Source organism: Chiloscyllium plagiosum, unplaced genomic scaffold, assembly GCF_037043375.1.
Source record: "Chiloscyllium plagiosum isolate Xiang-an unplaced genomic scaffold, Cpla_swu_hap1 HiC_scaffold_7, whole genome shotgun sequence".
In the NCBI taxonomy this organism is placed as follows: domain Eukaryota; kingdom Metazoa; phylum Chordata; class Chondrichthyes; order Orectolobiformes; family Hemiscylliidae; genus Chiloscyllium; species Chiloscyllium plagiosum.
Genome location: NW_028270145.1, coordinates 105696726 through 105709829, shown reverse-complemented (window position 1 = coordinate 105709829; position 13104 = coordinate 105696726). Strand labels below are relative to the sequence as shown.

The window sequence follows — 13104 nt, the reverse complement described above, 5'->3', positions numbered from 1 at the left end:
TTTATACCACCCGTGGAGAGGCTTGCCTGCGAAACACAGGTCATTCGGTTTGCACAACTATTGCTCTCTCCTGTATCCAAGCGCACTGCCAGTATAGTTTTCTGAGTCATTTGGGAAATGACTTTGTAATCTTCCTGCTAAAGTGTTTCCATGTATTGCATTGTTGAGATTGGTAACTTGCTGTGACTAACTGCTCTTCTGTCTTATTAACCTATTCTTTGCAGCTGACCTGCTCTTGTTTAACTGTTGCTGGGAAATACCACAAGAAGTTGGTGTATCTGTGGCTCGGTGCTGTTGATTAATAAAATGTTCTTCCTTTTCCCTTGCTGCTTTTACCTCACCTGTCCCACAGCCCTGATTCACCAAGCTGTTGCTCTTGCTGTAATCTTTCTGTGTGCTTTTTTTGTTTGTTTTTTTTCCTCCCTAGCCTGTCTCGTTGCTTGAGAAAGCTGCGCCTCAGTGGTGCCAGGGGAAGCTTGTGGCGCATATCGTTGCCCAATCAAATCTGCTCCGAAATCAGGTGACCACATTACTTGTTTTTGTCTTGGTGTGGTATATCTCTGGCTGTGCTTTACTGTCTATCTGCTTGTGTTGTGGTTGGTGCTTTAAGCCCTCTGTGTCTCTGTGTTTTGAACACTTCCAATTACTGCAGCTGATGGCACAGGAGCACTTTTCATCGAAGAATTCAAAGATTATAGTAGGGACAATTTTATTTGTTTAGCTGTTTCATTGCCACTGGCAACCACCACCCCCTGGGGAATGTTAGATTGCCATGCAAAAGTAAGCAGCCACCCTTGAAGACATCTGAATAGAGCCAATTCCAACTCCTCCACTTTTGGTTTGTAGAGCTCATTGGCATTTGTGCCCAGAGTTTGAGGTTATTTCTAACTGAATATATGCTAAGTTGAGAGCAAAGCTGATTTTTAACACCTTGCTGCTTCAGAAAATTTCGCTCTGACTTCCCTTGAACCACCTATCTGGTTGAAATGTTTTACTTTAATCAGTAAATAAGTGTTTGACTCTGGTGCGTGACTTTATTCCTTTATTTAACATATATGCTCATTGCAAATAGGCTTTGTGTAGCTGCTGTGTGAGGGAGGAGGGAGTGAACACTGGAAGAGGCATGTTTAAAACAGCCAGTAACTAATTAGAGACTGAGGTGCAGGTAGAGAGAGGGGCTTAAGAGATAGATCCAATAAAGTGGTGAGCAAGTTCTCCATTCTCAACTGCAAAGTCCAGTTGAAGCAACATGTTATAGTGCAGTAGCTGACTTGGGCCCTTCAGCCCAAGTACTTTAAATTAATCTCGGTGTGGCCTTGAAAGGCCAGTTCATTGTCCATCTCCAGTTGTCCTAGGGAGGTTGGTGGTTGGTTACTGTGATGATCCATTTGGGCCGGTGTGGCTGCCCTTTGTAACGTTCCCTCAACTGACCTGATGGTCTTTTCAGAAGACTGTAAATGGCCAGTGACGCTTGGGGAAAGTCAAGTGCTATGGGAGCTTGAAATCTGAAGTAAAAACAGAAGATAGAGTAAATACTCAGCATTTATTGTTAACCTGTATTGTCAGGATGGGAGATGGTTAGAGGGGAAGGAAGCTCACTTTCCTGATTCATGTTTGTCATCTTGGCAGCGGGTCAATGGAATTTGGTAAGGGGGTTGGATTTGGCTAGGTTTTGTTGTCCACCTATCCCAATGTATCTTTCTTTCCTCCATGTGTTATTTGTAAATGTGAAATGTTACTCTAACTAGGGGCCAACTCTAAGGAAATGTACTAGATTTGCAGTGTTTGTTTGTCTACAAAATCAGAAGATACAGTAAATGCTCAGCAGGTCAGGAAATATGCAAAGAGAAGCATTTAGACTTTGAAGCCAATGGCCTTTTTGCTCAAATCTGAATTTATTTCTCCCTCTTCACGGATACTGCTTAGTCCCCTCTTCTGTTTTCTTAAAAATAACCATGCTGTTTGTGGGATCAGAAACTAGTCCAAACCATACTTGAATAGCACAACTCTGAATTTGAAAAATGACAGTTGACCACAATGATTTTGTTTTAGGTGAGACTAGATTGGGTTGGGATATCTAGTCGGCATGGACGGATTGGACCGAAGGGTCTGTTTCCATGCTGTACATCTCTGACTCGAAGTATATTCTGATCCTTTGAATCTTTTGTACTTTTGCACAGGATATGTGTCATTTTCTAATTCGGTTAATTTCCCCTTTATCCAATATTGCTACCTCACTTTTTTTGTCTTTGTCCTTCCTAAAAACTGTATATTCTGTTCTCGCCCTACAGTCATGTTTTTCTAATCCCATATGTATTGTACCTATCTACCTGTTTGCGCATCTAATTCATCCACTTAAATTCACGGACTACTTTGGTTTGAAGTTTTAATCCAGCTCTCTGGAATACAAGTCTACTTCAGTGCACTCAATCTAAACTGATTTTGGAATAACTATCTTTCACACGTGTAGTGATTTGGGGATTGCTTCCCACTGTGCCGTATCTTTTAATCACTGGCTTTGAAACCATCTTCACTGCTGAATTGGCATTCGGCTTAGCTGTGAAAGACTTGTGAGTATGGAGCTATAATGCAAAATTACTTGTAAAAATCACACAACACCTGGTTATTCAACAGGTTTAGTTGGAAGTACGCAATCCTTTATCAGAAATCCGTGGGGCCAGTTTTTTCGAATTCAGAATTTTACGGATTTCGGAATAACATTTTTGGATAAATAAAAAAAATTAGCTAACAGCGGACGCATGTGTGAATACTATGAGCACTGAGATGCAACTGACACCTACCAGTGTTGGCAACACCACCTCACATCTGAATGATGTGGTTTGAGTGGGTGTGGAGATGGGTCACCTGTTCACATGCCAAAGCGATGCTCCACACTCCATGAAAACAAAGGATCGCATACCTGTTGGACTCAGTCGATATGCGTAATCTTCTTGGAGTTCCTTTCTACTTTACGCTGGCGGTTAATGGTGTCTGGAAGCTAGAACTTCCAATTAAACCTGTTGGACTAAAACCTGGTGTTGTATGATTTTTAACTTTGTGCACCACACTCCAACACTGGCACCTCCACAACAGAATTACTTATGATAGACAGCATCATCCAGTTGATGACTGTAGGGAAATTGAGGAGAAGTTGGAATTGTCCACGGTTTCTTTAAATTAAAGTTTTACTTCACGGAAGTTTATGATCTGTGCTGAAAGTAATTGCCAGCTGAGTGTCTGATGGTGTGTTCCACTCCTAAATGTTTTAAAAAGAACTGAAAACACAAATGATTGATCAGAGCACAAAAACTGCGTAACAAACCTGAGGCTTGGAATTGCAAATCCGTAAGCTTGTACGAAGCACTTGGATTGTAAGTAGTTGTGTTCTGTTTTGGGAAACAAAGTGCAATCATAGAATCCCTACAGTGTGGAGTTAGACCATTTGGCCCACAGAGTCCAGACCACCTAGCCTGCATAGCCCTGGGTAATATGGCCGATTTTAGCATGGTCAATCTACTTAACCTGCATACCTTTGGACTGTGGGAGGAAACCCACATAGACACGGGGCGAATGTGCAAGCTCCACACACAGTCACCTGAGACTTGAATTTGAACTTGAGTCCCTGGCTGTGAGGCAGCACTGTTAACCACTGTGCCTGCCAAACATACGTTGAACGTTTTTCCTGTTTTGAAAAAGAAAAGCATCTCCACTTGTGAGGGAATTGAGAGCTGGAAACTGAAAAAAAATTCAAGTCACTAATTTGTTTCCAATAGAGAAATCGGGTGGAATTTCTTTGTCAGAAATGGGGCGAATGCTGAATATATGACGACAGGGTATAACTAAGGTACATAGCATGGTTATGTTTTAAGGCGAAAGCGAGGTCCTTTTCACACAGGAATAGAATGATATGCAGATGTAGTAAAGACAAGGGATGGGAGGAGGCTTGTCTGTTATTAGTCCAGGCTGTACTGGGTATTCAAATCTGTTTGATCCATTTGCTGTAATAGAATTTTTGTGGGTCTAGGATTCATTGCTACAGTTTGAAATTGTCAGAAATTCCTGACATAACAGGAGCAGACAAATGTGAACTTGGCCACAGCCAGGATGACTGTAAATCTCACTTAGTTTTAAATTTTGAGACTAGAAATGGGAAGCCAAGATTCAAAAGGAAAGTTTGAGGGAGGCAGGAGCATCGGTAAACTGCTATTTGGTGGCTGCTTTTATAACCTGTTTGACCAAAATTAGCTGCTTTTCTGCACATTCAACCTTTTCAGGGGCTCCTAAATTCCATTTTGTTTTAATGTTCGTTCAGACAATATGTGCGTCACTGGTTAGGTCAGTGTTTATTACCTTGGTAGTGGTGAGCTGTTTTCTCCAACCAAAACCACTGTGGTTTATCTTGTATAAGTACATATGCAGCCCTGGTGGGAAGGGAGTTCCAGACCTTTGACCTTGTGACATGGTAGTTTAATTCCAAGTTATGTTGGTGTGTAACTTGGAGGGAGGCTTGCAGGTAATGGTGTAACTATACATCTACTGCTTTTGTCCTACTAAGTCTTTGAAGCAAATTTGTCATCTGTGGGCTACCTGTGCAACCCTTTGTTGGCTAGCTGAGGCTTGTTTGGCAACATCTTTTTCCTTGGAATCATAAGATGATGGGTTCAATGGCTTCAGCTTTAAAAAAAAATCCAATTGATCCTCCAGTGAATTGATAAGGGAGTACTGTGCTGTTGGGGATGCTGTTTTTTGGGTGTAATATTAAATCAAGCCAAGTTTGTTACTTCAAATGGATACAAAAGGTCTCTGATACTATTTTGAAGAGCTTTCGAATTTTCCCTGGCTAGGGTTTAACTTCAATCAACTAATAAGGGTTATTTGCTAATTATTCTCTCCCATGTGGGAGTTTGCTGTCTGCATGTCATCTGCCATGTTTTTCCCACAATCCAACAGTATTGTACATCTGTAAAGCCACTTTAGCTTTAAGGCATGTGTCATCAGGTTTGTAAAACGTGCCATGTAAGTGAGTCATTACTTTCATTCCTTCCTGTTTTGGTGTATCTTTAGGTTTCCATGGCTACAGAATGGAAGCACATTGAGCTGTTACTTAACTGTGTCTTGATGCCAATAATTCATTCTTTCAGGAAATGCCAAATCACTTCACAGCAAGTGGAAGCCTTTAAATGCTCTGGTTTTATGAAAGGAGGAGAAAGAGGAGGAATGTTTTTTTTCGTCATCTGTGGGATGTGGGTGTTACTGATTAGATTAGCATTTGTTGCCTATTCCTCATCATCTAGCGAACCAGCCACATGTCTCGGCCAGACCAGTTCAGGATGGTAGATTTTCTTCTCAAGGGCTCTGTGAACCAGACATGTTATGATTTCAACAGAATGTGATCATGTTTGCATCAGCAATTTTATTAAATTCAGATTTCACCATTAGAACATAGAACATAGAACAATACAGTACAGAACAGGCCCTTCGGCCCACGATGTTGTGTCGAACATTTGTCCTAGCTTAAGCACCCATCCATGTACCTATCCAATTGCCGCTTAAAGGTCACCAAAGATTCTGACTCTACCACTCCCACAGGTAGCGCATTCCATGCCCCCACCACTCTCTGGGTAAAGAACCCACCCTGATATCTCCCCTAGACCTTCTACCCTTCACCTTAAATGTATGTCCCCTTGTAACACTCTGTACCCAGGGAAAAAGTTTCTGACTGTCTACTCTATCTATTCCTCTGATCATCTTATAAACCTCTATCAAGTCACCACTCATCCTTCGCCGTTCCAACGAGAAAAGGCCTAGCACTCTCAACCTATCCTCATACGACCTATTCTCCATTCCAGGCAATATCCTGGTAAATCTTCTCTGCACCCTCTCCAAAGCTTCCACATCTTTCCTAAAGTGAGGCGACCAGAACTGCACATAGTACTCCAAATGTGGCCTAACCAAAGTCCTGTACAGTTGCAACATCACTTCATGACTCTTGAATTCAATCCCTCTACTAATGAACGCTAATACACCATAGGCCTTCTTACAAGCTCTATCCACCTGAGTGGCAACTTTCAAAGACCTATGAACATAGACCCCAAGATCCCTCTGTTCCTCCACCTCACTAAGAACCCTACCGTTAACCCTGTATTCCGCATTCTTATTTGTCTTTCCAGGGTTGAACTCCATCTGCCACTCCTCAGCCCAGCTCTGCATCATATCCAAGTCCCTTTGCAGCTGACAAGAGCCCTCCTCACTATCCACAACTCCTCCAATCTTCGTATCATCTGCAAATTTACTGACCCACCCTTCGACTCCCTCATCTAAGTCATTAATAAAAATTACGAACAGCAGAGGACCCAGAACTGATCCCTGCGGAACTCTACTTGTAACTTGGCTCCAGGCTGAATATTTACCATCTACCACCACTCTCTGACTTTGACCGGTTAGCCAGTTTTCTATCCAACTGGCCAAATTTCCCTCTATCCCATGCCTCCTGACTTTCTGCATAAGCCTACCATGGGGAACCTTATCAAATGCCTTACTAAAATCCATGTATACTACATCCACTGCTCTACCCTCATCCACATGCTCCTCAAAGAATTCAATCAGACTTGTAAGGCAAGACCTACCCTTCACAAATCCGTGCTGGCTGTCCCTAATCAAGCAGTGCCTTTCCAGATACTCATAAATCCAATTTTTCATGGTGGGATTAAAATCCATGTTCACGCGCCATTAGCCTGGGTTCTAGATTACTAAACCTGTGTCTTTACCACTTTGCAACCATCTGCTCCATATGGCAACCTGTTTGTGCATTTCAAGAGCCCACAAAATAAATGTGTAACTTGCTTTGATGTCTACTGAGAATTGGAGGATTTTCTCCATTGCAGTTGTTCTCCTATTTTGTCTCCTGTTTTTAATTATGTCCTCCCAAACAGATGAGCTCTTTGTTTCATACCTCGTCGGAGAGTCAGCATTCTACTCTATAGAACATCTTCAGCGTGGCTACAATGACTTGTTGGCCCAGACTCTGAAGAAAATATTAACCGCATGGCCAAGGCTTGACCTTTTTGGGGAATTCTGCTGTGGGCTGATCTAAAGTCCCTCTGTTCAAGATACGTCCGAGTGAGGCTATGCACATGCCTTCACCCAAGTAGTGTACTGCAAGCCCTTTCAGCCTGGCAAAGGTGTCAACTTCCATTGACATACCCTGCAACTCATGCTCTATTTGCTGTATTTTCTAATGACAGAATCAATTGTGCCTGTTTGAAGGCCAGTTGGGCTTCAGCTGGTAGACACTTTTGCATGGTTACATCATTGATCTCACATACCAAATGGTGTCTTGGCATCTCATTCAGATGTTAAACCAAAGTCACATACATGCCTCTGCCAATCGTCTTAGCCTTGCTGAAAATCCTGATACTGATTCCCCTGGTTCTTGAAATGCCAAGTAAAACTGATAGTATCTCAGAATTAGAGGAGCCCCTGAGTCGTAATACTCCTTAACTAAATCCATCGGCCCAACAAGTCCACACCGACCCGCCGAAGCGCAACCCACCCATACCCCTACATTTACCCCTTACCTAACACTACGGGCAATTTAGCATGGCCGATTCACCTGACCTGCACACCTTTGGACTGTGGGAGGAAACCGGAGCACCCGGAGGAAACCCACGCAGACATGGGGAGAACGTGCAAACTCCACACAGTCAGTCTCCTGAGTCGGGAATTGAACCCGGGTCTCAGGCGCTGTGAGGCAGCAGTGCTAACCACTGTGCCACCATGCTGCCCATGCCGCTTATAATTCTTGTAAGGTTTTAGTATCTTAGTGCTCAGAGAAAGTTAGACTTCTAATAACTGAGAAAGCTGCAAGTCCACAAGCAGCCAGGAGAATTATTCTTTTTGCACTTCGTCTACACCAGTGTCAGTTGATCAGAAAAACAAAAGCATTCTTTCCATATGCTGGGCTCAGTCTTCACAATTGAATAAGTCCCCCAGTTCAAAGATGAGTGAATTTCTTCAGGAGCTTGTTTTTTGTCTCTGTTTGCCACTGAAATAACTCTATAGACGCCGCTATCCCCTCACTAAGTCACCCTTCACACATGTCATGGGTTCCTCCAAGTCAGTTGAGTGCACAGAACCTCAAACTCCTGATGTTTCCTGATTGGGTGAGATTAACAGCCCCAATCATGGAGCCCATTTCTCAGCTCCACCTGGTTAACCTCATTACAATCATTACAGGAAACATTCATATTCCATCTGTACTATGAAACCCATTCACAGCTTTGAGTTCTATTAGCTGTGTTTACATTTTTTTCTAAAGAGGCCTGGTCTAGTCATCCTTTCCAATTGAGTTTTTTAAAAAATACAGCTCATTCGTAAAATGAAGTGTTATTTGAGTGATGAGGGTCTAGGTTTCACTGAGCCTTGTTCCTACTCCTGGAAGTATGCTCAATTGCTGTGACCTTGAACAACTCATTTTGAGGAAGAATGTGTATTTTAATGAAAAGTACCAAAGCACCCTCCTTCCCCCCCCCCCCCCCCCCCCCCCCCGCGAACATAATGAAATAGAAGTTTACACAGAGTTGAACAAGATATTGGGTAAGATGACAGAATGCTTGGTTAAAAAGATCAGTTTTCAAGAGGATTTTAAACGTGCAAAGACTCTTTAGAGAAAGGTGAGGATAAACCAGAGTGTGGAAAGTCTAGGTAAGGTTGCAAAAGGTGAAGTGATTAAAACTTGTGAATGCGCAAGTGGCCAGAATTAGAGGAGAGCAGATATTTTGGAGGGTTGTGGGCTGAGAAGGAAAAGCAAAGATGGGAAGGAGTGAGACCATACAGGGATCAGGTGACAGTTTTCAAATGATATATAGCTTAACTTTGAGCTAGTTAGGCTGACTAACAGTTGGATGATAAGCCACAGGCAGCAGAATTTTAGATATGTTCAAGGGTATGGGTGTGGGAGAAATATGGGAATTAAGGGTGCATGGAAGGTTTGAATCTAGAAATATTGAAGGCCTGAACGGTGAATGGCAAAGTTTGATCTGAGACAGAAATTGAGGTGAGCTTGATCAGTGAATGAGGTTAGAAGTTATCTATGGGTCAAATCTTACAGCTCAGTTTCAAGTGTCTGGTGCCATCTTTTTTTGGGCAAAGGATGGAATCAATTCCTTGGAAGTAGAATTTGGAGTGGGGTTGGAAACAGTCTCCATAAATTGGAAACAGTGGGTTTAATACACAAACCGATGTTCCTGTTTGAAAAGTCTTTGTATCTGGTATATAGGGCTGTGTTTTCTTTGAGTGAAGCTGGAATCTATGAACTTGCAAATGTCAAATGTGCTTGATTGTTGTGAACTATTTATAAACAGGTTGAGTGGGTAACCAATGTCAAATGAAATGCAGCATGGAGAGATGGGTTGAAATTGTTGAATATGGAATTGGCCCTAATTTTAAGTCAAACGGATAAGTTTTTAAAGGGTATAGCAAAGAATTTATTTGTGTTGTATTGTCTCCAGAATGTAGAAAGTCTTGGATCTTCCTGCGAAAAGAAGAGTTATTGTAGGGTATAGAAACTTCAGGTGAGATAGGGAGGGGTATAAGAGATGGTGTTACAATGTTGTTTCATCACCTATTGCAATAAGCAATGATGACATCACTGGCTCCTCAATTGAGCACTTCAAAAGGAAATGGGGCAATCACATTATTGAGAATGCATGATAGGATGTCAAAGACACCTACCACCCTCTTTTTAAAGGAAAACTTTGTCTCTAACATCTTTAAATTTCTTCTCACCTTAAGCTTATGGCCCCTCATATTTGACTTTTCCACCCTGTGAAACACATTCCACAACTATCTACTCTATCTGTGCCCCTCATAATTTTTATATTTCTATCTGATCACCCCTCAACCTTCGCTCTAGCGAAAACATTTCCAACACCTTGCAGCTATTGCACTCCAATCTAGGCAACATCCTGCTGAGCTGCTGCTGCACTCTCTCCAAAGATGGATGTACCTTGGGTGTAACCAGATTACAGACTGTTACACGGCAATGTAAAGAATGCTCATCAGTGTGACAATTCTTCTTGACAAACATGAGTTGAGATAGGACTCGCTTTGGGCTCTGGTGTAACCCTGACCAGCTGAATGTTGAGGGCTAGTTCGGGATCATTAGGCAGTGTGATACGGGGTTATGCAGGCCTAGAGGGATGGCATGGTGACCAGAACTGCACGCAGTACTCCAAATGTGGCCTAACTAATGTTTTGTACACCTGCAACATGACTTGCCAACTTTATACTTGATTCCCTGACCAATTTTGAGGGAAGCATACTGTATGTTGCCTTTAACACCTTATCCATTAATGTTGCCACAATCTGAGCTATTGACACTAGTTTCCTGTGTTATCTCTGTTGCCTTTTAAAGAAACAACACTAGTTATTTTCCAGTCTTCTGGGACTTTGCCTGTAGTTCAAGATGATCCAAAGATCTCTATCAATGCCTCAGTGATCTCCTCCCTTGCTTTCCTCAGTTTCCTGGAATAGATTCCACCAGGCCTTGCGGACCTATCTACATCACCTATTTAATATCGGCATCCCTTAGACTATCTTACCACCGTCAATGTAATTCTTTTTGTTGAATACTGATATGAAGCATTCCAAACACACCCTTCCTTCCAGAGGACACAGCTTAAAAAAAGACCATTTAGGACAGAGATGAGGAGAAACTTCACCCAGAGAGTGGTGGCTGTGTGGAATGCTCTGCCCCAGAGGGCAGTGGAGGCCCAGTCTCTGAATTCATTTAAGAAAGAGTTGGATAGAGCTCTCAAAGATAGTGGAATCAAGGGTTATGGAGATAAGGCAGGAACAGGATACTGATTAAAGATGATCAGCCATGATCATATTGAATGGTGGTGCAGACTCAAAGGGCAGAATGGCTTACTCCTGCACCTATTGTCTATTGTCCTTGAATGGTCCTTTCCTTTCCCTAGTTACTCTAGGGGTTAATTAAACAAAAATGCTAGAAAAGCACAGGGGCATGAAAAACTTCAAGGTATTTCAGAAATGTATTGTGGGCAAGAGAATAACCAGGGGAAGAGGAGGGTCCATGAGGGACCGATGTGCAAAATTGTACGTGGAGCTGGAAGACAGGAGAGATTTTAAATTAGTACTTTACATATCTCTTTATGATAGAGAAAAATGACATGGATACAGAAGTCAGGGAGGTTGACTGTGCAAAATTTTTGAACAAATCAACATTGAGGAAAAGTTTTTGTGGTTTTTATTAGTAACTTTAATGGGCTTAAAGTTAGATAAATCCCCAGGCACAGATGAGATGTTTCCCAGGTGAGTGTGAAAGACAAAGGAGGAGATTATAGGGTCCCTGATATTAATTTTTCAAATCCTCTCTGGCTCTAGGAGAGGTGCCAGAGGCCTAGAGGATAGCTAATGTGGTACTATTATTCAAAGGGGTGGTAGGAATAAACCAGGAAAGTAAGCAAATGGAATCCAAGGTAGTTTGGTAAGTTGGTGCCAAAATTGGCTTAGTCACAGGAAGCTGAGTGTGATGATAAAACTGACTTTGACTCTAAAATTAGGAAGGTTGAGCTTCGGTTGTACAGGCCTTCAGCGTGATCACATTTGACACACTGTGTACATTATTGGCTTGCTTAAGGAAGGATGAAATATATTGGATACAATTTAGGGATAGCTTAGTAGATAGGTTATTTGAGATTAGGTTAGACTTCTATCTGCTAGAGTTTAGAAAAATAAGAAGCTGCTTGATTGAAGCATAAGATAGAAAGGACAGACCCCTCAATATGCACCGTGTAATTTCCTCCTGTGATGAATCTAGAGGTAGGGATCTCTCATTTGAGACAGAAGTCTTTGGAATACTTTCCCTTGTAGATGGTGGAGACCTTTATAAAAAAAGCAGATCTAATTCATGTATTCAGCATGGAGTCAGTGCACAAATTGAATGCTTTAAATTTCATTGACCTGCCTCGCCCAAAACCAGCAGTGAGTATTTTTGTGGCCCTTGTTCCTCATTGACCTGGGAAAGCAATGTGAATGGGGATGTTGCCTGTGACAGGATTGACGGTGATGCATTTGGAACAGCTGATCAACTCATCACTGACAGAACAAAAAAGAGAGAGCATTTGGTTGTCAAGGGAGGTAGAAGTTGGGTGTGTAGTTTGAATTTCTGGAATGCTCAACTGATGGCAACTGCTACCCTGTGTAGTGTCTTCCATGAGTAACCTTTAAATCTGGCAATTGAAATTCAACCTTTAAATTAGCTCATGTTTTTACTTGGGTGTTTGGTCTATCGTGATTGTTAAAATGCCTTTTGCTTATTTGGAATGTTTTTGGCGTTTCAAGGCAGAAGAAGAATTTTTAAAAGCCCAGAAAGTGTTTGAGGAAATTAATATTGACTTGCAGGAAGAATTGCCATCACTATGGAACAGGTAAGTGGTCAGTTTGTTCTTTGAATGCTTTTCCTATTGTACTGAGAAATAACTGATGTTGATTTAATTTGTGAATGGCCAAAGCTCTGATAAAAATTCTCTGCATTTTGTCTTTTATTACAAGAACATTTTGACATGCTGGCCCTGTTATTTTCAAAGCTGAGTGACTTGCAGTTCAGGTAACATCTAGCCTGAATGTGTAAGAATAATGTTGGAAAATTCAGTTGGTGTTTGTGCTAAGAGAAAACAAGTTGGCTTTTCAGGTCAATGATTGGCTCCTCTTCAGAAGTGAAAAGTTGCAACTGTTAGATTTTCAATGTACAAGTGGGAGGGTTCAGGCAGGTGAGTAAATTTGAGAGTGGATGACAGGAGAGATTTAGAGTAAGTGGCAGAAAGGTAATGTTGAAGTTTAGTAGCACAATGAGTAATCAAAGATCTCTAGAGGAGGTGTGAGTAGCATTAGAACAAACTTCTGAAAGTAAGAATGACATGGTGGTAAAGGCCATGCTTTCCTCCCTGCTTTCGAGATTCTGAAAGAGACATTCCTTCTGCCATAACCGGGTCAGCCCCTGCCCATAGTGCTTTTCTGGCCAAGTGCAGGATATGCAACAACTACCCTTTCCTTAACCCTCCTTGAATGACCATGGTTTGT

The 13104-nt window shown here is 41.9% G+C and overlaps 1 protein-coding gene across 6 annotated transcripts in view; it reads left to right on the top strand.

The window, feature by feature from the left end:
* bin1a (bridging integrator 1a) overlaps window positions 1-13104 on the top strand; it is a 161623-nt gene that overhangs the window by 92667 nt on the left and 55852 nt on the right. For 5 of the 6 annotated variants that reach the window (XM_043694271.2, XM_087989334.1, XM_043694270.2 and 2 more), the window contains exons 7-8: window positions 428-520; window positions 12367-12452. In XM_043694271.2, the coding sequence (XP_043550206.2) occupies window positions 428-520; window positions 12367-12452 (179 nt within the window). The remainder of the gene's footprint in view (window positions 1-427; window positions 521-12366; window positions 12453-13104) is intronic. The other variant, XM_043694269.2, reaches the window with a different exon arrangement.